This window comes from Gambusia affinis, linkage group LG06 (genome assembly GCF_019740435.1).
Source record: "Gambusia affinis linkage group LG06, SWU_Gaff_1.0, whole genome shotgun sequence".
NCBI classification, from domain to species: domain Eukaryota; kingdom Metazoa; phylum Chordata; class Actinopteri; order Cyprinodontiformes; family Poeciliidae; genus Gambusia; species Gambusia affinis.
The window spans coordinates 1,760,622-1,785,949 of NC_057873.1; the positions used below are offsets into that span (position 1 = coordinate 1,760,622).

Sequence of the window (25,328 nt, forward strand, 5' to 3'; positions counted from 1 at the left end):
AACTACTGATTGAATTTGTAATGGATTATTGTGACTATTCAAATAAAATGAATATGCACATTCTGCAGATTTTTCATTTAACCACTTAAGCATTTTATACAATATTAGAAATACAATAAAATATAGATAAAAGGCCGAGTGTACTGTCATTCAATTCAATTCAACATGCAATAAAAACTTAATTAAATTCCTTTTCAATAAGAAAATGATTCAGTGTTTATTCGTAACAATTGCCTGAAATGCAGCAACATAGCATTACTTTAGCGTAGCCGGATTATTTGTAGCAATGTAGCTAAAAACTACTTCTAACATCAATATGTGAAAATGAGTGTAGGACTGATTTTGTGACGATTATTATTGTTATTAATTATCATTATTATTATTTTGATTAACCGATTGTTCAGATCCAAAAGCCATTTGAGGCGTCTTGGGTGGCACATGCAAAGGTTTTTATTTTATTTAACTTAAATTCAGAATGTATAATTTTTTTTACATTTTGGGATAATTTCTGCTCTGAGTCGTATCATATCATGTTGGGGATTTGTGCTTTTATTTTTGAAAAATCTGACTCCCGCCACAATAGGCTCGCGCCGCTGTGTCTCGGCTCCTCGGTTGGCGGGCTGCACGCGCGTCCAGCTCACGCTCGCCCTGTTTTCGGCAGGGGGCGGGGTTTGTTTTCGGAGCGGACCTGAGAGACAAGATGGCGACCGCAGGGTTCGCCGAACAGCGATCCAGTCAGGCCGGTACCGCCGCCGACACCTCCCGGTCACGGCCCGGCACCGCAGGAGCCGCCCGGTGCCGCTCCGGGTCCGGCCCGCCGGAGAAGTGCTCAGCTTGTTCAGAGAGCCGGTCTGGGTCCGGGACGGCCTGTTCCCGGTGTCTGGCCCGGAGAGTCCCGAGCAGAGAGCAGCGAATCCGGAGAAGAAGTGACCCCGAGAGAGGCAGCAGCAGAGCGGGAAAGAGGGACAACGAGAGCCTCAGAGGTGAGTGTGTTTAGCGGGGAGAGAGCAGCTCACAGGGCGCTGAATCCGTCCCGGTACCGGGGTTCGGTCCTCTAAACAGCTGCTGGGAAAAGAACCGGGACTAAACCGATTTATTGGGAACTTTAATGAAGTTGGGTTTAATAAACAGCAGGAATTTCCAGTGAAAAGAGCAGCTGTGGACCGGGTTCTGTCCCGCTGCGGAGCGGAGTGGACCGGGTTCTGTCCCGCTGCGGAGCGGAGTGGACCGGGTTCTGTCCCGCTGCGGAGCGGAGCGGTCCGGGTCCGTTCGGACTACGGACGTATGGGGATCGGGACGGTTCGGTGTGAATCTTATAACCGTCAATCAGTCCCAGATAAATCAATGAAAACATCCGGTGAACACATGACTGTCCTGTGAGGAGCTGCTGCTCCGTTTTATCCTCTTTCTATCGGCTTTTCTGGTTTATTCAACTACTTCTGCTCAGTTTAATGGATATTTCTGGTCATATTTTCTGGTTTATTGACCGGTTCTGGTCAGTCTGTTTAGTTTGCATCATAGGTCTTGTCCAGACATGTACAGCCAGAGGAGGAGCTCAGTTACACAGACCTGGTAGTTCTACAGAACTCTGGACTGCTCAGTTCATTTTGAATTATTCTTTGGGACTTTTCGAGGTTTGTGGTGGAAGCCACTGGGAGTTCTGGTCCCAGTTACTGGAGGAGGTAAGACCTGGAAACAGGAGCTAAATCTTGAAATATGTCACAATAAGAAAAATGTTACCTAATTTAAATAATTAATAATTAGCTTTTGGTTTAACAACTGTGATGACAAGATTCAGATTTTCTTATGCTGTATTTTTGTTATGCTTCACAAATGATGCATTAATAATATATTATTCATACATTATAATGTCATTAGATGCAAATTAATGACAATGTCAATATCACAGACACATCTCATCAATGTGATAAAACGTTTAATTTAAGGTGAAACAACTGGATGTGCACTGACTGCAGTTTTCTGTCCGATCGCGGATCTTAAAGGGACAAAACGTTTTGAGCGTTACATCGTGTTAGAATGTTCCTCCCACATCATAAACAAACCTGGAGTGTTGCTTTGATTCTTTCATGCATGTTTGAGAAATCCTTTAATCTCCATGGCAACCTGCTGGGTGGACCTTCACGCCTTCAAGACGCCTTCGGAGTTTCAGAAAGAGCAGGAGTTTTTAGAGATAGAGACCCAATTTCAAGACTTTAAAAACATTTTCCAGGCACACAGCGTCACTTTATAGTAATCTAGTACTATGTTATCTTAAATTGCAACACAGTTATAATGCTATATATTTCAAAATTTAACGCCTTAAATTTGGGCCTCTGTTTCTTTAAGAAGCTCCTGCTCTTTCTGAAGCTCCGCCTTCAGGAAGTAACCACAACATGGCTCCTCTTTTAACTCTTTAACGTTTTACCAGCATAAAATCCAGGCAACACTCCAGTCATGTTTATGATGAGGGAATAAGTTTATAACATAAAGCTCAGAGTTGATTTTCCATGTCACCGCCCCTTTAAATTTAGAGGAGGCAGAAAGAATCCTGTTGGATCTCTGGTTCTGACGGCTACGGAGGCCTGGTTGGATCATGTTCAGGAACAGCGTCTCTGTTTCTGTTTTCCTCCCAGGCGTCTTCGTCTGTCCGACCCTGCCAAAGTCTGCGGACGCTCCTGCTGCTCCGGCTGCGAAGCTCAAGGTGAGTCTGGGAGCTTTCAGGAAGTCTCTGCGTCCCGAATATGGTCAGGAATCTGTCCCGCCTCTTCCTGTCCAGCTGCTGGCGTCCGACGACCGGGAGGAGATCCGGAGGTGGAGCTGCCTGATGGGGAAGGATGAATCCGGGTCAGTTAGACGCGCCGTGGAGCCGGTGAGTCCAACGGATCCAGAACCCGTCCATCCTTCCTGTTCTGTTCCTCAACCCGCCGCTCTCCTCAGGGGGTTCTGTCCGACTCTGAGAACGAGGAGCCCATCAGCAGGAGGATCCGGAACATCTCCGCCTTCATCAGGAAAACCAAGAACTCCTCAGCCGTCAGCAGGTGAGCGGAGCGGCCTGACGCGTCGGCGTGCCTGGAGTCCGACCTTTGACCTCCTGTTTGCTCCTCAGTGGTTCCCGGAGGAGTCGGAGCTGCACCGACCCCATGGAGGACCGGGGAGGGAAGATGAAGGCGATCGTCCCGCCAGCGGCCGTCATGGAGCAGGTGGGTCGGATCAGAACCGTAAATCAGTCCGTGTTTGTTTTCAGGACGGGTTCTGACCCGTCTCTGTCAGAATGTCAGCAAATCCTTAAAGTCTCATAAAAAATCTTAAATTCATTAAAGAAAACGTAAGTTGACTTTAAATACGATTTATCGTGAAATGTCACAGTTTTGTTCCGTTTCTCTTGTAAATCTTTGTTGAGATAAAAGTCTTAAATTTTATTTACAGTTGTCTTAAATTTATCAAAAAATGCAAGTTGGCCCTAAATTTGCCTTTTTGTGGCGGAATTATTTAATCTCAGATTTTCTATAGTTTTTGTTTTCACCGAACTTCCTGTAAGGCAAAACTTTGAGTCTCACACAGACATCTTCACTCACTGCAGTCTGTGAGGATCTCCAGCAGGAACACGCGGCTAACGCTAGCCATTAGCAGCTAGCATACGACTCTTTAGCTAAGTAGCGAGTCACTAGGTAGCTAGAGAGACGAATCCCATTTTCATTATGTGAGCAGCACAAAGCTGCTGCCAAGAGCAGCAAAAAGTTTCCTTCATGTCTTTTGCACATCCTGTCATGATGTCAGATTGTTTAAAAAAGTTTAAACTTCCTGTCGGTGAAACCCGCAGTAACGTTGTCCGTCACCGTCCTGCAGGTGGGCATCAGCCACAGCTCTGCAGCCGGCATCCTGCTGTCGTCAGAGAACAGCCGCTCCATCTCGGCTCCCATCACGGCGCCGGACCGCAGGCTCACCTGGAGGGCGGTGCTGACATCATCGGCTCCTCTGGGTCTGCCGCCGCCGCCGGCCCGCGCCGAGCGCTCCATCAGCCCCGAGAGCAACGACAGCATCTCAGAGGAGCTCAACCACTTTAAGCCCATCGTCTGCTCGCCGTGCACGCCGCCCAAGCGGCTTCCCGACGGCCGCCTGCTGGAGCCTACCGTCGTCAAGGCGACGCCGCGCAACCTGAGCCGCAGCCTGCAGAAGGCCACCAGCTACGAGGCGAGCCCGGCCGTCCTGCAGAAGTGGCGGCAGATTGAGCTGGACCGGCAGGGGCTGAAGGTCAGCTCAAGGGCCACGCTCACGAGCCCGGCCCCTGAGCCCGAAGGGGGCGGAGCCTCCAAGGCGCTGCAGCACCGCGGCGCCGTGGCGCTGGCCAACAGGAGGCGGCTGCTGTTCGAGCCGCCGGACATGGACGGCTTCCAGAAACAGTCGGTGAAGATCCGCGTCCCCGCCGTCCGCTACGGCGCCGCCCTCAGAAGCTGTTCGGACTTGGAGCCGGCCAGTGCCGCACCGGAACACGGTGGCGGCCCGGCGCCGTTCGGACGGAAACACTCGTTCTCTCCGTGCAACAACTCCGGGTTCCGACCCGGAAAACTAGTGCCAAAGGACTCGTTGAGTCCCAGGAAGGAGTGGGACGCCATCTGCAACCAGTCTACCTCAAGGAGGGGCAAGAAGAGGAACCAGAAGACCAAACACCTGGACCCGGTTCTGGACCCGGTGCCAAAGAGGAGCCGGCCCGGCGGCCAGCAGGAGGCGCCGTGTCCCGTCCAGCAGGAGCGGCAGGACCGAGCGCTCGCCCTCAGACTGCAGAGACAGTTCGACCTGGAGGTCCGCAGGGCCAGCCCCGACCGCTACTTCCTGCGCTCCTGGAGGTCCACCCAGAACCGCAGGAGGCGGGGCCTGAGGACGTCCCGACCAATCAGCAAGAAGCTGTGAGGAGTCGGGCTCCGGCTGCTCAGATATGCAAAGAGACCAAAGGAAAGTTTTTCCAGGTGGAACGTTTCTTCCAAACACCAGCAGAGAACCAAAACCTGGACAGAACCACAGCAGGTTCTGGTTCTTTATTCCGGTTCCGATCATCAACACACTGTTTTTATTCAATCAAACTGCAACAATTGATTCCTGATAATCAGCTGATCGGTTCTGGAGACGCAGCAGTTCGGTCCCAACTCCGTATTTCAACTAATCAGATCGCTGCTGAGAGAGCTTCCTGTTTGGGGTCAGAGCCCCGCTCTGAACCCAAACCCGGTTCCGGTTCTGTGATGAACGCGGTGCAGCCCGGACCTCATGGACCTGCTGGAGAATCGGTTCTTCTCCATCACTCAATGAAACTCATGATTAACTGCAACGGATTAAAAAACGAGCTGCGTTAAACCAGCTGCATCCTCTCTGTACATCATGTAAAACAGCAGAAGAAGAAACTGCAGGAATGAAATAAACCTCCTAAAACAGGAAGCTGTCGTGTACATATTGTTTTTTAATGAGTCCGCAAAAATTCTAAATGTTGTTTTGTTTTTTTAATATATTTAATTTTAAATTTCCTTTGTTTAAACATGGGATTTCCAATTTTTTTTATTTTTGCTGGGGGTTTTTCTATTTCAGTGTTTTTTGTTTTTTCCCTAACAACAAAAAATTGCTATTCATTTCTGGAAGCATTTGTAGAATTTAAAAGATTAGAAATATATTTTTAGAATTTTTTGTTTTTTGTTTTGTTTTTTACATTTAAGATAAAACTTGACTCTCAATCTGTCAGATGCCTCCTATAAAACACGTATCTCCCAACATTCAAATTCAAAAATATTTAACATTAATTATAGTTTACAAAGAAACCGAAAATGTTATCAGCACCAATCAGTTATGTGCAATTAATACTTACTTTTTAAGCAATTTTTAAACTGCCAAGAGTTTAGTAATTTTATCCTCCGCGACGACAAGCGGGTAAACGTAACGAACGGACATTTATTCTGGTTCGATTCATTGGTTGTCCAACTTACGTGATGACGCAGCTACGCAGACGCACTAACGGGACTTAACGTTCAGGATTCTGAGCCAATCAGGTTGGTCCAGCTCACGACTTCCTTATTTGGAAGAGTAAAAATGGCGGCTCGGAACGGGAAGAGCGGGCTGTTGGAGAAAGTAAGGATTTAAAGTTGTAACGTTTCTAGTTTTATTCTGTTTTTGAACGAGAGCTGATGGCTTTATTCTCTGCTACAGTTCAAATAGTCAGATCTCAGGGTTCAGGTGTTACTCAGAACAACAGTTTTAATGTTGGGTTTCCGGTGAGCTGAATCTAAAAAATTTAAATGACATTAAACTATTTGTAGATTTATGAAACGACACAGCTAAATGTAGAAAACATTCCAGTTCTCTTCCTGCATCGAAGATCAATCGGTTACTCTTAAATTCTTTGGTTACTCTTAAATTCCAGCTGTTAGGAATCGCTGCGCCAGACTTCTTTCAAAAAATCACTAATTTAATTTAATTTTGAAACGGGGAGCCAAATATACAAAAAGACAATAATCATCACCAAAGGTATAATCAGTGGAATTGATCGGTTTCAAAGTTTAAGAAAACAGGCCGATGCAGCGTGGTTGCATCAGTTCTTCATCAAGTTATGTGGAATCCCAAAAAGATCAAATTTATCTGGCGTTTCTTTTAAAAAATATGATGGCTTCTGCAGCAGATTTGTCAAAAATACTTATTGAGATGCAATTTATTGACTAGATGTCAATTATGCCAAACTTAAAGAGTAAAAGAGTACATGTCAAAAATTTGGAACAGCTTTTTTTTTTTTTTAATCCAAAGGTTGTTTCTGTAGATTACCTGTTAAAAGTCAGCAACAAAGAATATTGAACAGTGAAAAAAGGTATTTTGTAAATGCTATTGCAATGCAAACATGGCAGCAACAGAGTGAATGATTAACCCATACAGACTATAAAATGAGAATATTAAACAATATGTAGTTTTTCACAGAAACCATTCCTTTTGAAAGGATTCTGGTTAGACGTGGGTGAAGCCAGCCGATATTTACTTCAGTTTTATTACAGTATTTTGTGCTACTAATGTGATAATGATGATCAGAAGTAATTATTACCTCTGTTTTAGGTAACTGACTGTGTGCCACAAACTCAAATTCTGCTCTTGAAAAACAATTCACACTTAATGTGACAAACATTAAGTGTGAATTTTCTTTCTTTCTTTTTTTCTTTCTTTTTATTTTAATTTAAAAAAATTTCATCACTGAACTGCCTTCAATAACTGCATTTAATCATCTGGGCCAATAAATTATAATTTATTGTCCCAGATATTGAAGCCCAGGTTGGAACCATGTCAACAGATCGAACACATTCTCAAAGATCAATAAACACTTAACACTGGAACTGGAAGACATTTTAAATATCCAAAATTATGAATTCTGGTTCAATCCCAATGATCACCTGAGGCAAGTGAACATATAAAATAAGATGTTTGATTGGCAGAATAATGTTTCAGTGCTGAGATCAGAGAAGTTCGTTAAACTCAGAGTTTCTGCTTTGAACTAATTTCATAACAAACAAGAACTGGTGATGAAGTTCTGTTCAGGAAACAGGAAATGATACATGCAGGCTGCTGGTTTCAGAAACGACCTGCAGGCAGTGAACTCACCGAGGTTCAGCTGCAGGCTCTGACCCGAGCCGTCCATCAGGACTCTGACCCGAGCCGTCCATCAGGACTCTGACCCGAGCCGTCCATCAGGACTCTGACCCGAGCCGTCCATCAGGACTCTGGAGTTAGAGCCAGAGTCCTGATGGACGGCAGGTTGGATGTTTCACTGCATGCAACCCACAGTGAGGAGCGGCGGTGCATCGGTGTCCTGATTGGACCATCAGGATCCCGTCTGCGTCCTGATTGGACCGTCAGGATCCCGTCTGCGTCCTGATTGGACCGTCAGGATCCCGTCTGCGTCCTGATTGGATGGTTGGGATCCTGATCGGGTCGTTTGTCGTTTCAGTGGCGGATCGACGAGAAGCCGGTGAAGATCGATAAGTGGGACGGAGCCGCGGTGAAGAACTCTCTGGACGATGCAGCGAAAAAGGTTTGGTCCTGTTGTCATGGCAACCATCAGCTTATTTGCTGATTAGCTAGAAAGCTGCTGCTAATGAATCTTTATTTTTATAGAAAATGATTTTCTAACCATCCTTCCTTTGTGCGTTGGCTGCGGCGCCCCCTGCAGGTGCTGCTGGAGAAGTACGGCTACGTGGAGAACTTCCAGCTGGTGGACGGCCGTCTGCTCATCTGCACCGTCTCCTGTCTGTTTGCCATGCTGGCGCTGGTCTGGGACTACCTGTACCCGTTCCCCGAGTCCAGACCAGTCCTGGCCTGCTGCGTCATCTCATATCCTTCACCTGCTCCGGTCCGGGTTTTACCACAACCCCACAGCAGGTCAATGTAAAGTTTAAAACATGGTGATAAACGGTGAGGGTTCCCTAACTCGCCTTCTTCACGTACTTCATCATGATGGGCATCCTGACTCTCTACACGTCCTACAAGGAGAAGAACATCTTCCTGATGGCCATGCAGAAAGACCCGGCCGGGATGGATCCGGACCACGTCTGGCAGCTGTCGTCCTCCCTCAAACGGTCCGATCGCAGCACCAACACAGCACGTTACGCTGCACAACACTGTACAACACGCTGCGCTGCATTAAATACAAAACATTAAACAGCCAATAGAAAACTACCAAACAGACACGACTCTTAATACCACAACCTGCTGCACAACAAATCACACATTGGGTTCATTCCCACCAGCCCTGGTTGGTCCGCTTTAATACGACTCCAGTCCGCTTTAATACGACTCCAGTCCGCTTTAATACGACTCCAGTCCGCTTTAATACGACTCCTGTTCACTTGTCTAGAAAGTCCAGTTCGGTTGGTGGCGTGTGAATGCTAAGCTAACTCTGGTCTTCCACACCTCGGCTGGTTTCGGTTGAAGTGAACTCTAATGTGAACGCCAAGTTGAGCAGAACGCTGCAAAAACAGGAAGTGGACTACTGTGCAGGGCGATCTGGGTAAATGCCACCTTAAGCTACAGACCTGTTAGCCTAGCGCAGTGTTTCTCAATTCCGGTCCTCAGGCCCCTCCTGCCCTGCATGTTTTAGGTGTTTCCCTTCTGCCACACACCTGGATTGAATCTGTGGGTGATTAACAGGCTTCTGCAGCACTTGATGGTCATGCAATCATTTGAATCAGCTGCTCTGGAATAGAGGTGCATCTAAAACATACAGAGCAGGGGGGCATGGGGACTGGAATTGAGAAGCGCTAGGCTAGCGCTAGCAGCAGAAATGTCTCCTGGTCTTCAGCCAAAGACTAAAGAGAAATCCTCCAACACTAAAATCTGACGCCTCCATCTTGTTTCCATCTGGTGGAGAAGGAAGTTGCTCTCAGTGTCTTCAGAGGTTTTTGTGTGGTTTCCTTCAGTGGTTGTTGGTGCAGCGCCCCCACAGGCCAGGAGGGGAACAGGTTGGTTTGACTCAGAACCACAGCAGCTGCAGGTGGAGCAGATGATGGAGTTCTGGTTCCAGTAGAACCGGGTCAACTGGACCATCAGGTGGCAAAAGAAGCTTGTTTTCTTCCACCGACTGAGAAACCAGGAACTAAACAGAAAACGGATGTGAAGTGTTCCCGTTTCTTCAGACTCAGTTTGACTCTCCTTTTTCCCCGACTCTCTTCCAGGTTCGATGACCAGTACTCGCTCCGCGTCTTCTTCACCGACGGGAAGACCAGGATCTCGCGTGACGCCGAGTTCACCAAGTCTGTGTCGACGTTCTTCGACGAGTCGGGGACTCTGGTGATGGACCAGTTTGAGGCCTACGTCTCCAAGCTGCATGACACTCTGGCCACGGAGAAGAAGATGAAATGAGGAGCCGCGCGATCTGGGCCGGCGCCGACGCTCTGCTGGCTTCAGTTTGGTCTCCAAATCAGATTCAGTTTGATCCTCAGCTTCCTCCGACCCGATGAAGCCGGCCTGCAGGTTCAGACAGAATCTGAAGCCTGGAGTCAAACTGAAACCAACAAACCAGGAGGAAGGAAGACTGAAGCAGAGGAGGAGTTCATCTTCCTCCTCGCAGCCTGAACTTCCTGTTCCGGTTCTTCAGACTGGAGCAGCTCATCTGTAGTTTCCTGTTAGAGTAAATAAAATCAGCCTCATCCTCCACAACAGTTTAGTTTTAGTTTAAGATGCGTTTCTGTAAAGTGACTTGTTTGATCTCCTGGTCACATTTAGGCATGCGCCGGTGGGCGGGGCTACACACCTGAGCAGGTGGAGAGAACATTTTCGCCTCCGAACTGAACCTTTATTTTATTCAAGATGTTTTATGTTTTGTTGTTTTTCGGTTGGAGTTTGCAGCTTTGTAAGGAAAATAAACGTGATGTTTAAAGGCTTTCTGAGTTTCAAGTGATTCTTTGTTTTCTGCCTGTAAACCTCTGGGGGGCGCTGTAGGCTCAGACCTCAACAGCTGATTGATATATATATATATATATATATATATATATATATATATATATCGTTTTGCTCTAAGAAAGATGAACTTTACTAAAAGAAACTCATTTATTTTCTCACCAATGAAGTCGGCATATTGAGCTGCTGATTCTGATTTAACTGAAACGTCTAAAGCTGCAGCTGAGACGTTGAACTGATCAGCAGGAACAAAAACTGAAGAAAATAAACATTTAATTCATTTTCTGTATGTTATCCATTTATAAAAGTCAATGTTTCAAACTAAACATTTAGCTTATTATTTAGATTGAAAATATTTAGTTGATAAAATATCTATTATGTAGGTGATCAAATATTTAACTACAACATGAATATTTAGTTAGCAAATGACATTTAGCTTAGAAGCTAAATGTTTAGCTTTCTTACTCAATATTTAGTTCAGAAAAACAATGTTTTCTAAACTGAACATTTAGTTTCAATCTAAATATTTCAATTAATTAAATATTCAACTGTTTATACATTTTGTTTACAGCTCACTAACTAATTATTAGATGGATAGATTTTATTATTATTTTATCTGATGCGTGTGCGTTAGCCCCTGATGCTAATCAAAAACCACCATTTGCTTCAGCATTGAAATTAAATTAGCTTCCAGCTCTTTTAGGAGACATTCATAACAACCATAACCAATAATCAGTATTCTGTATTTTCACATGGGCCGGTCTGAGTGGGTGTGGCCTAAAGCTACAGGGCGGGGCTATAGCTCAGGGGGCGGAGACTTTTCTGAGGGGAGTTTCCTCGGAGTTCAGCTTCACAGAGCTGCAGTCTGTCTGCCATGGCCTGTCTGATGGCCGCCTGGTCTGTACACAACCCCACTGTGACCAACTCCATCATCATGGTGAGTGCAACACACACACACACACACACACACACACACACACACACACTGCATGTGAAAACAGAGCCTGACTTCAGTTCTGAGTTTCTGTCTCATATTGACAGTTTAGTCGCTCAGTTCCTCTGACAGGTGGAAACAAATATGAGACAGAATCTGATTTTGCTTTTTCTTATTAATAATAAGTAACAATAAATAATTTCTAATAATCAGAATACAGAGCAGTCATTCTGAACAGAGTGTGAGTTGTTTCGGTGGTGGACCAGAGGCTCCTCTGGCAGACTGAGTGCTCAGTGGTTCTCATGAACAGGTAGACCCACCAGAGGACAGCTGTCCACTGTCCACCACCTGAACACTACAACACAAATTAACACAAATTAACACAAATTAAGACTTTAACCTGAACTGAACCATCAGCAGGTAGGGCTGGTTGCTTTTAAATCTGGTTTTATATTAACTCCAATCTCTGATTTATCTGTTTGGTGTTTTTTCTAAACATTTCTGGCGTCATCCTCATAGTGTGCAATATAAAGCTGACCACTAGAGGCAGTCTTAAGAAAATATGTTTAAAACTCTCATAAGTGCAGAAGTGTTAATTTGTCTTTTTTTAGTCTTTATTTTAGCAGAACTTCTCCACAGTGCGCCCCCTAGTGCCGTCTTCCAGCAACAGCAGGGGTTGATCATAAAGAGAAGAATCTAAAGTTAATTTTTGCCTTTAAAAAAATCTTTTCCTCTTTGTGCTGTGATTGTTTTCCAGGTGTGTGTGTGTGTGTGATGTTTAGTGCTGATTCAGTCTGTCCAGCAGTAACCTCCGGGACAGATTAGAGCCTCAACGCGTCCCACATAAACAGGAGCCTGCTAATCTGAGCGCTCACTGCTCTTCTCCAGCTGACGCAGCAACATGTCCTCATGAAGTCTGCACCAACCTCACTTTACGTCTTTCATCCACGACTGGAAGAATTATGTTCAAAAGAGTTGAAAGAAAACCTCTGAATTTCTTTTTAAAATGGCGGCACTGAACAAACTGAGCTTGACAGAAACATCTTCTCACCTGCAGAACACCAACGGGCCCCCCGACCTGATGCTGGACCCCCGGACGGTGTGTGTCTGTTTGGAAGAGGGGATGAACAAGCATCCGGGGGGAACCCAGCAGACGCCGCTGCTGCAGAAACACCAGAAGAAGCTGGACGGACCCCTGAAGAAAGTGGACAACACCCTGACGGAGGCCCAGAGGTTCTCCTCGTTGCCACGGAGACCAGCCGTCAACATTGAGTTCAAAGACGTTTCTTACTCAATCAGAGAGGGACCCTGGTGGAGGAAAAAAGGTAAGAGTGAAACCTGGCAGAGACAGAAACGCATAACTTTACTGTCATGATTTACTGACGTTGTCAAGTCCGACGGCAGACCAGAGGAGGGCAACTCCTGGCCTGGGGGGCAACTCCTGGCCTGGGGGGCAACTCCTGGCCTGGGGGGCCAGAGGGCCACGGGGCCACGGTCTCCCGGGGGGCCACGGTCTCCCGGGGGGCCACGGGAGGAGGAGATTCTGCTGTTGGATTCAGGTTGTTGGACCAGAGAGACTCTAAGAGTTGCAGGACAGCAGGATTGCCCACCGCTGCTGTAGATGGTAACTGTCTGGTTTGGTTCTGGTCTCGTTGGGAGTGACTCCATTGGCGGTCCATTCCTCGCTGTGGTTGGCTCGCCCATGATGTCATTTTGCGTGCATACGGTTGGGCGGCCAGTTTCTCTCGGTACAGTTGCTCATTGCCCATTGCCTGGTCCAGTTGACCCGTCAGCACTCTTCTGGCACAACCGATAAAAAGGTTTGGACCTTAAAGTTTGACCATGCTGTGGTCTCATGATGGGTTCAGATGTTCTTGTTCCAGTCAACTAATGGATTCTGCTGCCAATCAAACTAGCTGGACCCGGCTGGTACCACCTCTGAGAGGTTCCTAAAACCAGGGAGGAACTGCTCAGCATCTGCAAAAGGAGATGAATCTGGTGAGGAATGATCAAGGACAGAGCAGACTTTAGAGACTCAGTAGAACCGCCCCAGTGGTCCAAAGTCAGAGCAGTTGGTGGACAGGAGAGTTGATTTCTGATGGTTTATCCCACCTGGTGGAACCTCAGCAGTCTGGACTGAAGTGGCCTTTATAGGCACAGTGGCACCGAGGAGGTCAGCGATCCAGAAGGACCAGCTGCTGCTAAATCAGCTGTTTGACCAAACATCCCATAATGAGCAGCATAAATATTTAGCTTTCAGATTAAATAATTAAATAGTTTGAAAAGTAAATATTTAGTTAAACTAAATGATTAAATCCAACTTAAACGTTTAGCTTTCAAGCTAAAATAGTTTACAAACTAAATATTTAAAAGTTATGGACCCGTTATAAATTCTTTAAAATCTTTTTAAAATCTTTTCCTCCTTCCTGTTTTCTTTCTGAGGCTGCATGTTTTTTCAAAGTGTTTCCATTTAGCTCATTTATTTTGTTAATTTTATTTCTATGCTGGATGGAAACGGAGCTTCAGTCTTCCGGATGTTCGGCCACCAACAGTGAGCCCAACATGGAGCTGAAGACGACCAGTGAGCTCCGCCCTGACCCGGCTGCCGTTCCCTCCCTCAGAGGATCAGCCATGTTGCTCAGGTCGCTCGGGGGAAAGCAACCGACCCGAGGCCTTCAGCCAGGACCCAACTGGAGCGTCTAAATGTTGGAGTCTGACCCGACCCGACGGTCCGCCAGCATCCAGCTCCTCACTACGGTTCAACCAGATCAGATTGAAGCCGTTCGGTCCAGTTGGCCACACTTCCAATCACAATAATCAATAAATCAATTAATCACGTCACAGATTAAAACAAGCTCAATAATTTATATCAGCATGATTTATCATTTTTCTCTCTTTCTACCAAGAACTGGATGAAAAGTCTTCAGCCTGGTGTTTTGGTCCCGTCGTTAGAAGATAATTTACAGATTCTTCATAATTCATTTTATTTGTCGTTTTGTTTATTTATTTTGGATCAGTTTCAAATGTTTTCAGAATTTAAAGCTTATTGATTTTAGGCATAATTACACTATTATAATTATTTTGTATAGTATATATTATAACTATATCTCAAAACAACAATATTATTGTTTACCACAGTAACTTTAGGGACAGTTTATCACCCAGTATTTCATGACCGGTGCCTTGTTCGGTTCGGCCCGACGGTTCGGTTCGGATCGGATCGGCCCAACGGTTCGGATCAGAACAGGCGACTTCCAGCAGTTCAGATCCAAAAGCTACTGGGTTGATTTTCAGTCCAGATTTAAAGGAACTCTGTGTTTCGGCTGTTTTGAAGTTTTCTGGAAGTTTGTTCCAGATTTGTGGCGTGTAGAAGCTGAAAGCTGCTTCCATGTGAGAGTTGATCTCAGTTACAGAAGAATTTATACGGAAAAGCTTTAAAGCGTTTCAACCATCATTGTGTTTTATTGGAGTTTTATGGACAGACCAACACCAGGTCTGGCTCTGGTTCCGCTGGACGGCTCTTCCTGTTGAACGGGAGTTGTTCTTTCCACTGTCGCCCTGTGCTTGTTTAGAGGAGGAAAGCTGTAAATCGGACAGCTCTGCTGTAGAAGCAGGAACAAACGGGGATCAGTCTCTGATTGGATTGAATGATTTTGATCTGATTACCTGGACGGGTCGCCACACAGAACCGTCTTACTGGAATCTGTTCCACATCCAGATCCACAGCAGCCGTGATCAGATTATGTCCAGTTATTGTTGTGAAGTCATTTTATATCAATGAAATGAACTGATCTGATTGGATGATCTCAGACTCTTGATCTGTGGTCCAACAACAAAATACAACCAGTGTTGCAAAAGGTGAGCGCAAATGGGCGCCGCGCTGGAAGAGGTGCCAAAACGAGGGTGGAAAAATGATTCCTAATCTGCGTTTTCAGGGAATAATCAGAGATCGGTGGATTTCTGATCTGTTCCAGAGTCACACAGAAGCTGAGCTCAGAGAACCAGCAGGAGACGAAGACGCCACCAGCAGCGGTTTGTTATTGTCCCGGCCCCACTCTGTTGGTGTGTTCCTGCTGGATTAACAGGCTGTAATCTGTTAATCTCACTCAGCATCTCCTGCTGGAAATAGCTGCAGGTCAGATTAAGAAGTTCTGCCACCCACAGATGAGAGGAATTTCTCTGTGATGAAGGAAAACAACAATCTGATGAATCTGCAGAGAACCAGAAACCGCTGAACTGATCCAACTGTCAGATTATAATCTGAGTGGGTTTTATTAAGTCTTCTGATTATTAACAAGCTCAGCACCAGAAGACTCTTTCTGAGCAGCGGTGACTCTAAAACCCAGAACGTGAACAGAAACGTTGGGATTGTGTTTCATCTTTTCAGAGCAGAACAAAGCGGCGCAGAGCGACCCGGTCTGAGCAGCGACACGCCGCTTCACCGCCTGCATGGCGGTCAGCCGCATTTCAAACCCCGACGCTTTCACCCATCCAGAAAGATTACAAAACTTAACACAACCGACATTTTTACAGGAATTACATCACTGCAGTTTTTTATTATGTGTTTTCCAGCCACAAGGTGCAACTTCATAATACAATCGAGGAACTACATTACCTGGAAATTCTGTATATGACTTAAGAGAAATTTTACTTCCTGATTTCATGCCTTGAAATTGGGCCTCTGTCTCTTTAAAAACTCCTGCTCTTTCTGAAGCTCCGCCTCCAGGAAGTCCTCCCAACATGGCTGCTATATTAACCCTAACAACATTTTTACCAGCAACGCTAAGCTCAGCAGTTCCACCAAGTGTTTTCTAATAATGTGCTAATGTTTGCTAATTGCTGCTGGCTAGTCTGTAGGAACTAAGTGGGGGAGGAGCTGCTCCTCGAAGGCGGGGCTAGGTCCACTCAGGCGATTTGTACATCTGAATGGTTAGTCCTAACTGAGCTGGGATATAAATGTTTACGTTCTTGCAGGTTGAAGTGGTGAGCTACACTGTAGCCACGGCTGCTCTGGGTCGGGCCGACAGCAGCAGGGATCCCAGCATAACGTCTCTGATCGCCGGTTTCTCCCCCGGTGCCTTCATGTTACTCCTTTCTGGTCTTGTTCTCATCTGGTCTGGTCTTCTTGGTCTTACTCTTGGCAGCCTGAGCTTCTCACCGATGATGTTTGAACTGAACAGTTTTCTGTGTTTTATACATTCAGTTCAGTGGTGGAGGTCGTCTGCAGTTTTTCCTGACAGGTTTCATGCAAATGTTCTTCACTCGTTGACCCGTTACCACGGCAACCGAACCCTGCAGCTTTGGTTTCTTCTCGTGTAGAAGCAGGGATCTCTGAGTGAAAGTCGGATTGTTTCTCGGCCTGACAGAAATATTTCTCAGAGTTTTAGGGTTTTTCTGAAGGTTTGTACATCTGAATGGTTAGTCCTAACTGAGCTAGGATATAAATGTCTACGTTTATATCAGGAAACTCGTCTCACTACGAATCCCTAGCTGCTGCCCGTTTTGTTCTGTGCTGGAACAAAGGCTGGCGCAGATCGTATTTCTCTGGACGCAGCGGTTACTCTTTGTTTCTGCTGCGGGTCAACCCTCCTGGTTTCAGTGGGGACATTCCTCACCTGCTCAGGTGTGAATAAAGCTGAAACTGGTTGTTCCTCTGGTTCCATCAGAACGTCCCAAACGTTTCACAGCTTCTCTCTCATCTGAGTAGACTGACTCAGGTCTTGATCTGTTGTTTTTTCTAGAGTTTAGAGCCTGACGAGACCTGAACCGGATCGGTTCTGCCCCAAACAGCACACATCAAATATTAAAATAGTAAAATAAAAAATTCATCTGCCCAATTACTTAATACAAATCATTCAGCCAAGTGATTTAAATTCAAATGAAGGATTTAAATCCAATTGAGAGTATCAGACAAAGACAAAAGTTGAGAAACTAAAGCCTTTCCCTGGCCTACATGCCCCAGAATGCCTTGCGATTCTGGATGGAAGTTTAGTGAAATGATCAACATTCTATCAGACGTATTTCTATTGATCACAGATCTATCTATTGATAGATATTATCATTGTTTTATTGTCCAGTCCTACTAGGACCAGCACCATTCACACCGGTTCTGTTTACTTCACTTTAATCCAACTCCGGTCCGTTTGCCTAGAAAGTCCGGTTTGTTTGGGGAAGTGTGAATTTATAATCGAACCGATTCAGTGAACTCTGGTCCTCCAGGCCTCAGTTTGGGTTCGGTTGAAGTGAATTCTGGTTCGGTTTGAATGCAAATGAACCAAGTGGACCAGAGAGGGTTCCAAAAGCAGGAAGTGGACTACAGAGCAGGGCATTCTGGGTAAATCCAACCAAAGCTAACATGCTAGCCTAGCGCTAGCAGCAGAAATGTCTCCTGGTCTTCAGCCAAAGACTAAAGAGAAATCCTCCAACACTAAAATCTGACGCCTCCATCTTGTTTCCATCTGGTGAAGAAGGAAGTTGCTCTCAGTGTCTTCAGAGGTTTTTGTGTGGTTTCCTTCAGTGGTTGTTGGTGCAGCGCCCCCACAGGCCAGGAGGGGAACAGGGGATGGTTGGATAACCTGAACAGGAGGAGAGGAAGTTCTCTGTAGTACCATGATAGTACAGGGTGTAGTACTCTCTGTTTTATGGGTTGTGTACCAGCCTGGTGTACAGGTTCTGGTGCTGCTGCAGAGGTTACTGTCGGCCAGCAAAGATTTAATCCCGTTCTCAGATTAAACATGATAATCCCATTAAGGAGTGTTTAGACTCCATCAGCAGATAAACTGCAGAGGTTACTGAAGATCATCTTCACCGTTGTTCTGTTCAGGGTTTCAGATTAATGAGATGGATGGATAGAAGGGTTGACTGATTGATCGATCGATCGATCGACTGACTGGGTTCTCAAATTAACTTTTCTGTTTATTTTTGTGCGTTTTAACCTTTAACCCCACCAGTTGTCTGGTTCTGGTTCAGATCTTCTCCTCTCCGTCTCATAAGCCCTCCAGCCAATCAGAGCTCGGCGGGTGGCGTGGAACCGCTGAGCCCAGTCAGAGGGGAAGCGGTGTGAAACCGGAGCCCGGCCTGCAGGACAAAGAGCCGCTCTGGGTGCTGCTGGGAACCGGCAGACTCATTGTTCCGCCTCGTTTCAGGTTACAAAACTCTGCTCAAAGCCATCTCTGGGAAATTCACCAGCGGGGACCTGGTGGCCATCATGGGGCCCTCAGGAGCCGGGAAGTCCACGCTCATGAATATCTTGGCCGGGTACAGGTGAGCGGGAGGCCGCCTTGTGGCGGTCCCAGTTTTCCCGAAGCGTTTCAGACCGACGTAACCCAGACTCACCGAGTCCTTCCAACAGGGAAACGGGGATGAAGGGCGAGATCCTGATCAACGGTCAACCCAGAGACCTGCGCTCCTTCCGGAAGGTTTCCTGCTACATCATGCAGGACGACATGCTGCTGCCGCACCTCACCGTGCAGGAGGCCATGATGGTAGGAGCAACCACAGCCACAAAACCACAGCACTGAATGAAACGGCTCAGAAAATCCCCAACGCTGAAACTTCAGGAGATTTATCACAATGTGTCAACGGCAACTTGGCAATGCAGGAGCCCCGTACCTATGGGATGCCTTTAGAGCACTTAGCCTGTCATGAGGGAACAGATTAAAGCTTCATTTCTTAAAGTCATATTTTAATTTATAGAAGTTTGTTTCACACTAAACGTTTATTAGCAAGTTAAATATTTAGTTTACAATCTGAACATTTATCTTTTAATGTTTAGCATCAAACTAAATACTTAGTTAACAAGCAGTATAAACAATAACAATCTAGAGAAACATTTTGTTAGCTAGCTAATTAAATATTTAGCTTGCTAACCATGTTTTTAGTTTGGAGCAAAACATTTAGTCAGAAGAATAAATTTTCAATATTTGGTTTGTATATGAAATATTTAGCTTGTCAACTAAATATTTAGTTTGAATCTGTTACGTTTATAAATAAAGTTGAGAAAAACAAAACTTTTATATTTATTTACGATTAATTGAACATTTTTACTAGATTTGTATATTGACTAATGGTGAAGAAGCTAAAACCATCCAGTTGATCTGGAATCCAGCCAAACAAAAGAACCTTTCTGGTCTCGGAGATGAAGCCGGTACCGACCCGTCCCTCTCTGCTGACCTGAAACGGGTTTTCAGGCCTGGAGGTGAAATCTGTGTGTTTCTGCAGGTGTCGGCCAACCTGAAGCTGCAGGAGAAGCTGGAGGCTCGGAGGGAGATGGTGAGTTTCAAACAGCTTCACTGCTGCAGCTCAGCCTCAGTCTGAGCGGCGGCTCTGCTTCTGTTTTGGGCTCCATCAGGTCCAGGAGATCCTGACAGCTCTGGGTCTGCTGGACTGTGCTAAAACCAGAACCTCCCACCTGTCCGGAGGCCAGAGGAAGAGGCTGGCCATCGCTCTGGAGCTCGTCAACAACCCTCCGGTGATGTTCTTCGACGAACCCACCAGGTGAGCTGAAGGATGATGGATTTAATCATTCATCTTATAAATCTCCTTTTTATTTTGAATGTCCAGTTTTTGGTTAAATTATTAGTGAGGGTCCATCTGGTTCTGCTGATGTTTGGGTCATGAGGAACTTCCGGTTGTGTTTGTTAACACTGACCTTCCTTCCCGTGTCTGTTTGCGTTCCAGCGGTTTGGACAGTTCGTCGTGTTTCCAAGTCGTCTCTCTTCTCAAAGCTCTGGCTCGAGGAGGACGGACGGTCATCTGCACCATCCACCAGCCCAGCGCCAAACTCTTTGAGCTGTTTGACAAGGCAAGATGAGGACAAACTCAATACAGCATTTAGATGCAGAAACTGAGACCCAACACTTTCCTAAAAGATAACAGCCGAGGTTGAAACATCACTTTCAGACTCAACAGCATTAAAATACCCAACAACAAACAGAGGAAAGAGGAAAAACATTTTTTAGATCAGGTATGGAAGGAGAGTAAAGAGGCTTCCTGGAGCCAGACTCTGTTCTATAACTCCCTGAGGTTTGGTCCACTAGGTGGCGCCACCAACTTCCTCCAAATGTCCAAAAACCTCTCAGAGTTTGGTGAACATCAATAAAACACAGTTCAGTGAGTGTCTAAATGTTGTTTCTGATCCGGTAGAGGTTCTGACCGGCCTGCCTGTCTGTGTGTTGCAGCTCTACGTCCTGAGTCAGGGTCAGTGCATCTACAGGGGGAAGGTGTCCAGTCTGGTTCCGTACCTGCAGGAGCTCGGACTGAACTGTCCCACCTACCACAACCCGGCCGACTTCAGTGAGAACACCAACACAGTCACAGCATGAATCTCTTTCCAGGACAGCAGAAAGTGAAACCTCAGTTTGGACCTGAGGGGAAGGAATCAGAACAGTTCTGCTCTGCTGTCCAGGGCTTTGTTTACCTAGGAGGCAAAGTGTTGGTCACCTCAGATAAACCTTTTGGCAGGTATTGGAAAGAAAACCTTGATGTTCTTCTAACTTTAAGAAGTTTGTCCTTGAATATTGAGGTGCCTGGGTGGAAGACATCTTGCCTGTTACTGAGGTCTGGTAGGAAAACTCTGGTTGCAGAGATCTACCAGGTAGAACCGTGAATGTTGTCTGAGTTTAGAGGTCAGGCTTTGTCCTGGCAGACTGGACGGTCTGACTGTCTGGACCTGATGGGATCTTCATTGCCAGGATCCTGACATACATAACATATCTGAGGAGTTGAGAACAGAATAACTTCTCCTCACTACAGGAAGTCGGTTCAGATGTTTCTGCTAAACTAGCAGCTGTTTTTGGACAAGTCCTGCAGGTCAGAGGACAGGCTGGAGAACAGAGAACAGATCATCTCTGATTAGAAAATTCAGACCTGATTTTAAACCAAAATCACTCCAGAAGCTTTCTGCAGTAAGATAGTCATTGGCTGACCAGAGCTACTCCATGTAGCCAGTGGTGGACACGCCGCTGCTAATCCACCAATAACAGATCTTTGTTTGTTTACTGCTTTAGCATTTTTGCTAACTCAGAAAACATTTAGCCCTCTTAGCTTCCCCTAAAATGACTTTTTCCAAATAATTAAAACCTTAACTTACTTGTCTTCTGTGCAGTCATGGAGGTGGCGTCCGGGGAGTACGGGGACCAGATGGTGAGACTGGTGAAGGCGGTTCAGGACAGGAAGTCTGAGGAAGAGCATCAGACGGAGCTGAACGGAGACGCCAACCTGCATCCGCTCCTCTGGCAGGAGGTAGAAACCAAAGGGGAGGAATAACCAGGAAGATCAGAATAAGATCAGATTCTCCCAGCTGAATGTTTCTGCTCCTGACAGGAGAGTTCTCCGTCTGAAGGCTGCCACAGCTTCTCAGCCAGCTGCAAGACTCAGTTCTGCATCCTGTTCAGGCGGACGTTCCTCAGCATCCTCCGCGACTCGGTGAGGAAACTTCCCACCCACTCAGGTTCCTCCTGAATATAAAACAAAAACCTGAGTTTTCATTTTTCCTTTAACAGGAAAGGAGCAGTTTTATGTAAGATCAACGTTCCATCATGTTATAATGTTTTTCCCTCAACAAAGATAAACCTGGAGTGTCGCCTCGATTCTTTCATGCATGTTTGAGAAAACCTTTAATCCCCTGTCAGATCCTTCAGACTAGCCACCAGCAATTAGCAAACAGCTGCTGGAACTGCTGAACTCGTTATAGGAGCTACTGCTCAGTGAAACGCTGGGAAAACGTTGGTGAAGGGTTAACAGAGGAGCCATGTTGGGAGGCGGAGCTTCAGAAAGAGACAGAGACCCAAGTTCAGAGCGTTAAATCAGGAAGTAAATTTTTTTTAAATAATATATAAATAATAATTTGATATATATATAAAACAGTTTTACGGCAACCAATTATGATAGTGGAAATCATAATGCTGAACTTTTAACCTTTAAATGTTTGATGATCCAGGATAAACGTCTCAACACCAGTGGAAAATGACAGAAAATAATTTGCAGGTTTATTTTTATAAATCCATAAATTCTGCTGATTTAACACGTTCAAAAGCATCTGGACTCAACAGCAGCTGCTTCACGTTTCATGTTATGGAGATTTTCAGTATTATGACTGGGTGATTGTGCCTGGTGTCTGTGATTGGCTGAGCAGGTGCTGACCCACCTCAGGATCTCCTCTCACATCGGGATCGGGGTTCTGATCGGCCTCCTGTACCTGGGCATCGGCAACGAAGCCAAGAAGGTCCTGAGCAACTCGGGCTTCCTCTTCTTCTCCATGCTGTTCCTCATGTTCGCTGCTCTCATGCCCACAGTGCTCACCTGTGAGTCACCAGGTCCAAACTGCAGAAGAAGAACCAGAGAAACCCGGTTCCTCCAGCAGGAACCAGGAGCAGCAGGTTCTCATCCTCCTTGTTTCTGTCTTCTCATGCTCAGTTCCTCTGGAGCTGGGCGTTTTCCTGAGGGAACACCTGAACTACTGGTACAGTTTGAAGGCGTACTACCTGGCGAAGACGATGGCCGACCTGCCCTTCCAGGTACGTCCCAGCAGCAGACGGTCATCTGAGTGTTTCACAACCTGACCTGAAAATCCAACATTTGGTTCTCCAATATAATCTGGTGCTTCTGGTGTCGATGAGATCTCCTGTGTTTCATTTTAAAGATTTTAATGAAAGGCTTCCGGAGGTCAAAGCGATACAAACAAAAACCAGTTTCTTTAGATTTGCTTCACTCAGAGAAAGTCTGGATATTTCACTGAAGGTCCTGAATAAAGGGCTGGTCTTCCTGGCAGGTGGTCTTCCCGGTGGTCTACTGCAGCATCGTTTACTGGATGACGGCTCAGCCTCCGGACGCCGGACGGTTCTTCCTCTTCCTGTCTCTGGGGGTCCTTACGTCTCTGGTGGCTCAGAGTCTGGGTCTGCTCATCGGCGCCGCCTCCACCTCCCTGCAGGTCGCTTCTCCGCCCTCCTCTCTGATGCGTTTCCATGGAGACCATGCTCAGGTGTGCTCATTTACTGCAGGTGGCGACGTTTGTGGGACCCGTCACGGCGATCCCGGTCCTGTTGTTCTCCGGGTTCTTCGTCAGCTTTGACACCATCCCCTGGTACCTGCAGTGGATGTCCTACATCTCCTACGTCAGGTGGGGGCGCTGTTGACAGGAAGACAAAAATAACTTTCTGTCAATATCTCATCAAATGATGAGGGATCAGAGGCGGTGATTTCTGTTTCTGCTGGTGGGTTCTGATCACTGAGACTCATTACTGGAATGGACGTCACGTGACTATCATTACATATGTGGCATGTTTGGCCTCTTCTTTTCCTTGCCGTCTGTAGCTGCGCTGCCCTGGCAGAACTGTTGACTAAATGAAACATGGAGATGAAGCTGTTATTAATTTAGTGCAGTACGCCACAGAAAAACAGTTAATAACTCAAAACCAGTCCCGTTCTTCTTTTTTCTGGCTCTTTTTGTAGGCTACGCTACACACAGACTCGTTTCCATAGCAACCGACAACAGTGTCACTTTATGTTTCAGGATTCAACACCAAAAATCCCTCAGACAGTTTCCACACTGAGAGCAGAACATTCAGGATGTTAGTTTAATGTTTTTAGGTTTGATTTTTATTTTATGATTATTATTATTACGTGATCGCTGCGGTAGATTAGCTCATTTAAACGCCTGATGCTGTCAGAGATGGTGCTTAGGTTGCCCTTTTTTCGTTTCTTATTTCTTATGTTTTGTGAACTAAAACAATGAACTCCACAGTGTTTAGTATGTTACGGTTGTCCAAGTCAAGCTAGCATAGCTGACCTACTTCCGTCTCCCTCACTAGTTTTCTTAATTAAAACTTTTTCCTGACCTTGGTTGTCGTAGTATTGACAATAAGTAGCAAAGCATTATGTTCCTTTTTCTTTTATATATCAGGCGTACAGTTAAGATTTAACGCGTTATGTTGTCAACTTGACAGCTAAAACCAAAGCTAATCGTCGTCAGTGCTGCTGTGTTTCAGGTACGGCTTTGAGGGCGCCATCTTGTCCATCTACGGTATGGACCGACCGGATCTTCACTGCGACGAAGACGACGCGTGTCACTTCCAGAAGTCCGAGGCCATCCTGAAGGAGCTGGACATGCTGGACGCCAAACTCTACCTGGACTTCATCGTCCTCGCCATCTTCTTCTTCTCTCTGCGGGTCATCGCCTACTTCGTCCTGCGCTACAAGATCAACTCTGAGAGGTAGACCGGAACCGGAAACAGGAGGGGACCGGACCCGACCTGTTGACCTGCGTTTGGACTCCGCCAAGGAGACGCTGGTCCGGTTTGGGTTTTGCAGGGACCGGAGCGGGCCTCCCGGTTTCTGAAGGTGATACTGTGCCACAGCCTGGACTCTTCAGAATAAAAGCCTCTCTGAACTGAGACTGTGATCCGGAGAGTTTCTCTGAGATGTTAGTGAATTATGGGTAAGTCTGTGAACAGAGACGTGTGGACTCACGCTAACTGTCTCAGAAATAAACGTGTCTCTCGACCCGAGGCTTCAGTCTTTCTTCTCCGTGAAGTTTTTATTCTGCTGGGTGTGGAGTTTGCTGAGCATCAGCATCTTTTCACTGGTTTGGGTTGGAATTTGTCCTCAATGTGTCCACATCAGTCTCAGTCATTGGTGTCCGAAATCACCAGGCTGGACAAACTCAGGGACCACAATCTGTCTGTTTTGTTTTCACTTAAAAATCTAAAATAATCTCAGGGTAAATTCAAATTTTTCACCTGTTCAGCAAATAATTACCATTTATTTTAATTAAAACGCCTGAAAAAGGGTCTCAGACTCGTACAGTTTCCTAACTTGTTTTAATTTATTCCCAGCAACAAAAATGAGAAGTGTCTTCCAAAGCTGTTAACTGGATTTAACCCAATCTCATTTAAAATTTCTGACTGATCATCGTGACGCCAAACCTCGAAGTTAATATTTCTAACTTCATTTGCAATGAATCAGGCTAAGCTGCAGTATGTTCCTT

The 25,328-nt window shown here is 45.9% G+C and overlaps 3 protein-coding genes across 4 annotated transcripts; all 3 read left to right on the forward strand.

Annotated features, from left to right (window-relative positions):
- Positions 1-583: 583 nt before the first annotated feature.
- On the forward strand, positions 584-5,427 carry rnf169 (ring finger protein 169). Of its 2 annotated transcripts, XM_044119889.1 has the most exons (6): positions 584-983; positions 2,634-2,701; positions 2,777-2,869; positions 2,938-3,038; positions 3,107-3,200; positions 3,847-5,427. In XM_044119889.1, exons 1-6 carry the CDS (start codon positions 701-703, stop codon positions 4,906-4,908), a joined length of 1,701 nt encoding a protein of 566 aa, XP_043975824.1. In that variant the 5' UTR covers positions 584-700; the 3' UTR covers positions 4,909-5,427. The 2 variants fall into 2 exon arrangements, with proteins under 2 accessions (XP_043975824.1, XP_043975823.1); XM_044119888.1 differs by having other exon boundaries at positions 591-983; positions 2,634-2,869.
- A 563-nt stretch (positions 5,428-5,990) lies between these two features.
- spcs2 (signal peptidase complex subunit 2) lies at positions 5,991-10,393 on the forward strand. The gene is made up of 5 exons (XM_044119890.1): positions 5,991-6,108; positions 7,964-8,047; positions 8,186-8,346; positions 8,457-8,591; positions 9,687-10,393. The coding sequence occupies exons 1-5, from the start codon at positions 6,070-6,072 to the stop codon at positions 9,871-9,873; spliced, it is 606 nt and encodes a 201-aa protein (XP_043975825.1). The 5' UTR covers positions 5,991-6,069; the 3' UTR covers positions 9,874-10,393.
- Positions 10,394-11,091: 698 nt separating this feature from the next.
- abcg1 (ATP-binding cassette, sub-family G (WHITE), member 1) lies at positions 11,092-24,844 on the forward strand. The gene is made up of 15 exons (XM_044119892.1): positions 11,092-11,347; positions 12,402-12,669; positions 18,490-18,607; positions 18,696-18,828; positions 19,565-19,615; positions 19,695-19,840; positions 20,024-20,147; positions 20,524-20,638; positions 21,450-21,586; positions 21,668-21,769; positions 22,479-22,647; positions 22,760-22,860; positions 23,115-23,273; positions 23,344-23,462; positions 24,331-24,844. Exons 1-15 carry the CDS (start codon positions 11,285-11,287, stop codon positions 24,557-24,559), a joined length of 2,034 nt encoding a protein of 677 aa, XP_043975827.1. The 5' UTR covers positions 11,092-11,284; the 3' UTR covers positions 24,560-24,844.
- Positions 24,845-25,328: the final 484 nt, after the last annotated feature.

Coding starts and splice junctions, on each gene's coding strand:
- spcs2 (XM_044119890.1), top strand. CDS start 6,070: ATGGCGGCTCGGAACGGGAAGAGCGGGCTGTTGGAGAAA. Junction 8,048..8,185: donor TGGACGATGCAGCGAAAAAG/GTTTGGTCCTGT, acceptor CGCCCCCTGCAG/GTGCTGCTGGAGAAGTACGG. Junction 8,347..8,456: donor CTGGCCTGCTGCGTCATCTC/ATATCCTTCACC, acceptor CGCCTTCTTCAC/GTACTTCATCATGATGGGCA.
- rnf169 (XM_044119888.1), top strand. CDS start 701: ATGGCGACCGCAGGGTTCGCCGAACAGCGATCCAGTCAGGCCGGTACC. Junction 2,870..2,937: donor TTAGACGCGCCGTGGAGCCG/GTGAGTCCAACG, acceptor CGCTCTCCTCAG/GGGGTTCTGTCCGACTCTGA. Junction 3,039..3,106: donor AACTCCTCAGCCGTCAGCAG/GTGAGCGGAGCG, acceptor TTTGCTCCTCAG/TGGTTCCCGGAGGAGTCGGA.
- abcg1 (XM_044119892.1), top strand. CDS start 11,285: ATGGCCTGTCTGATGGCCGCCTGGTCTGTACACAACCCCACTGTGACC. Junction 12,670..18,489: donor ACCCTGGTGGAGGAAAAAAG/GTAAGAGTGAAA, acceptor GCCTCGTTTCAG/GTTACAAAACTCTGCTCAAA. Junction 23,274..23,343: donor CCGCCTCCACCTCCCTGCAG/GTCGCTTCTCCG, acceptor CATTTACTGCAG/GTGGCGACGTTTGTGGGACC.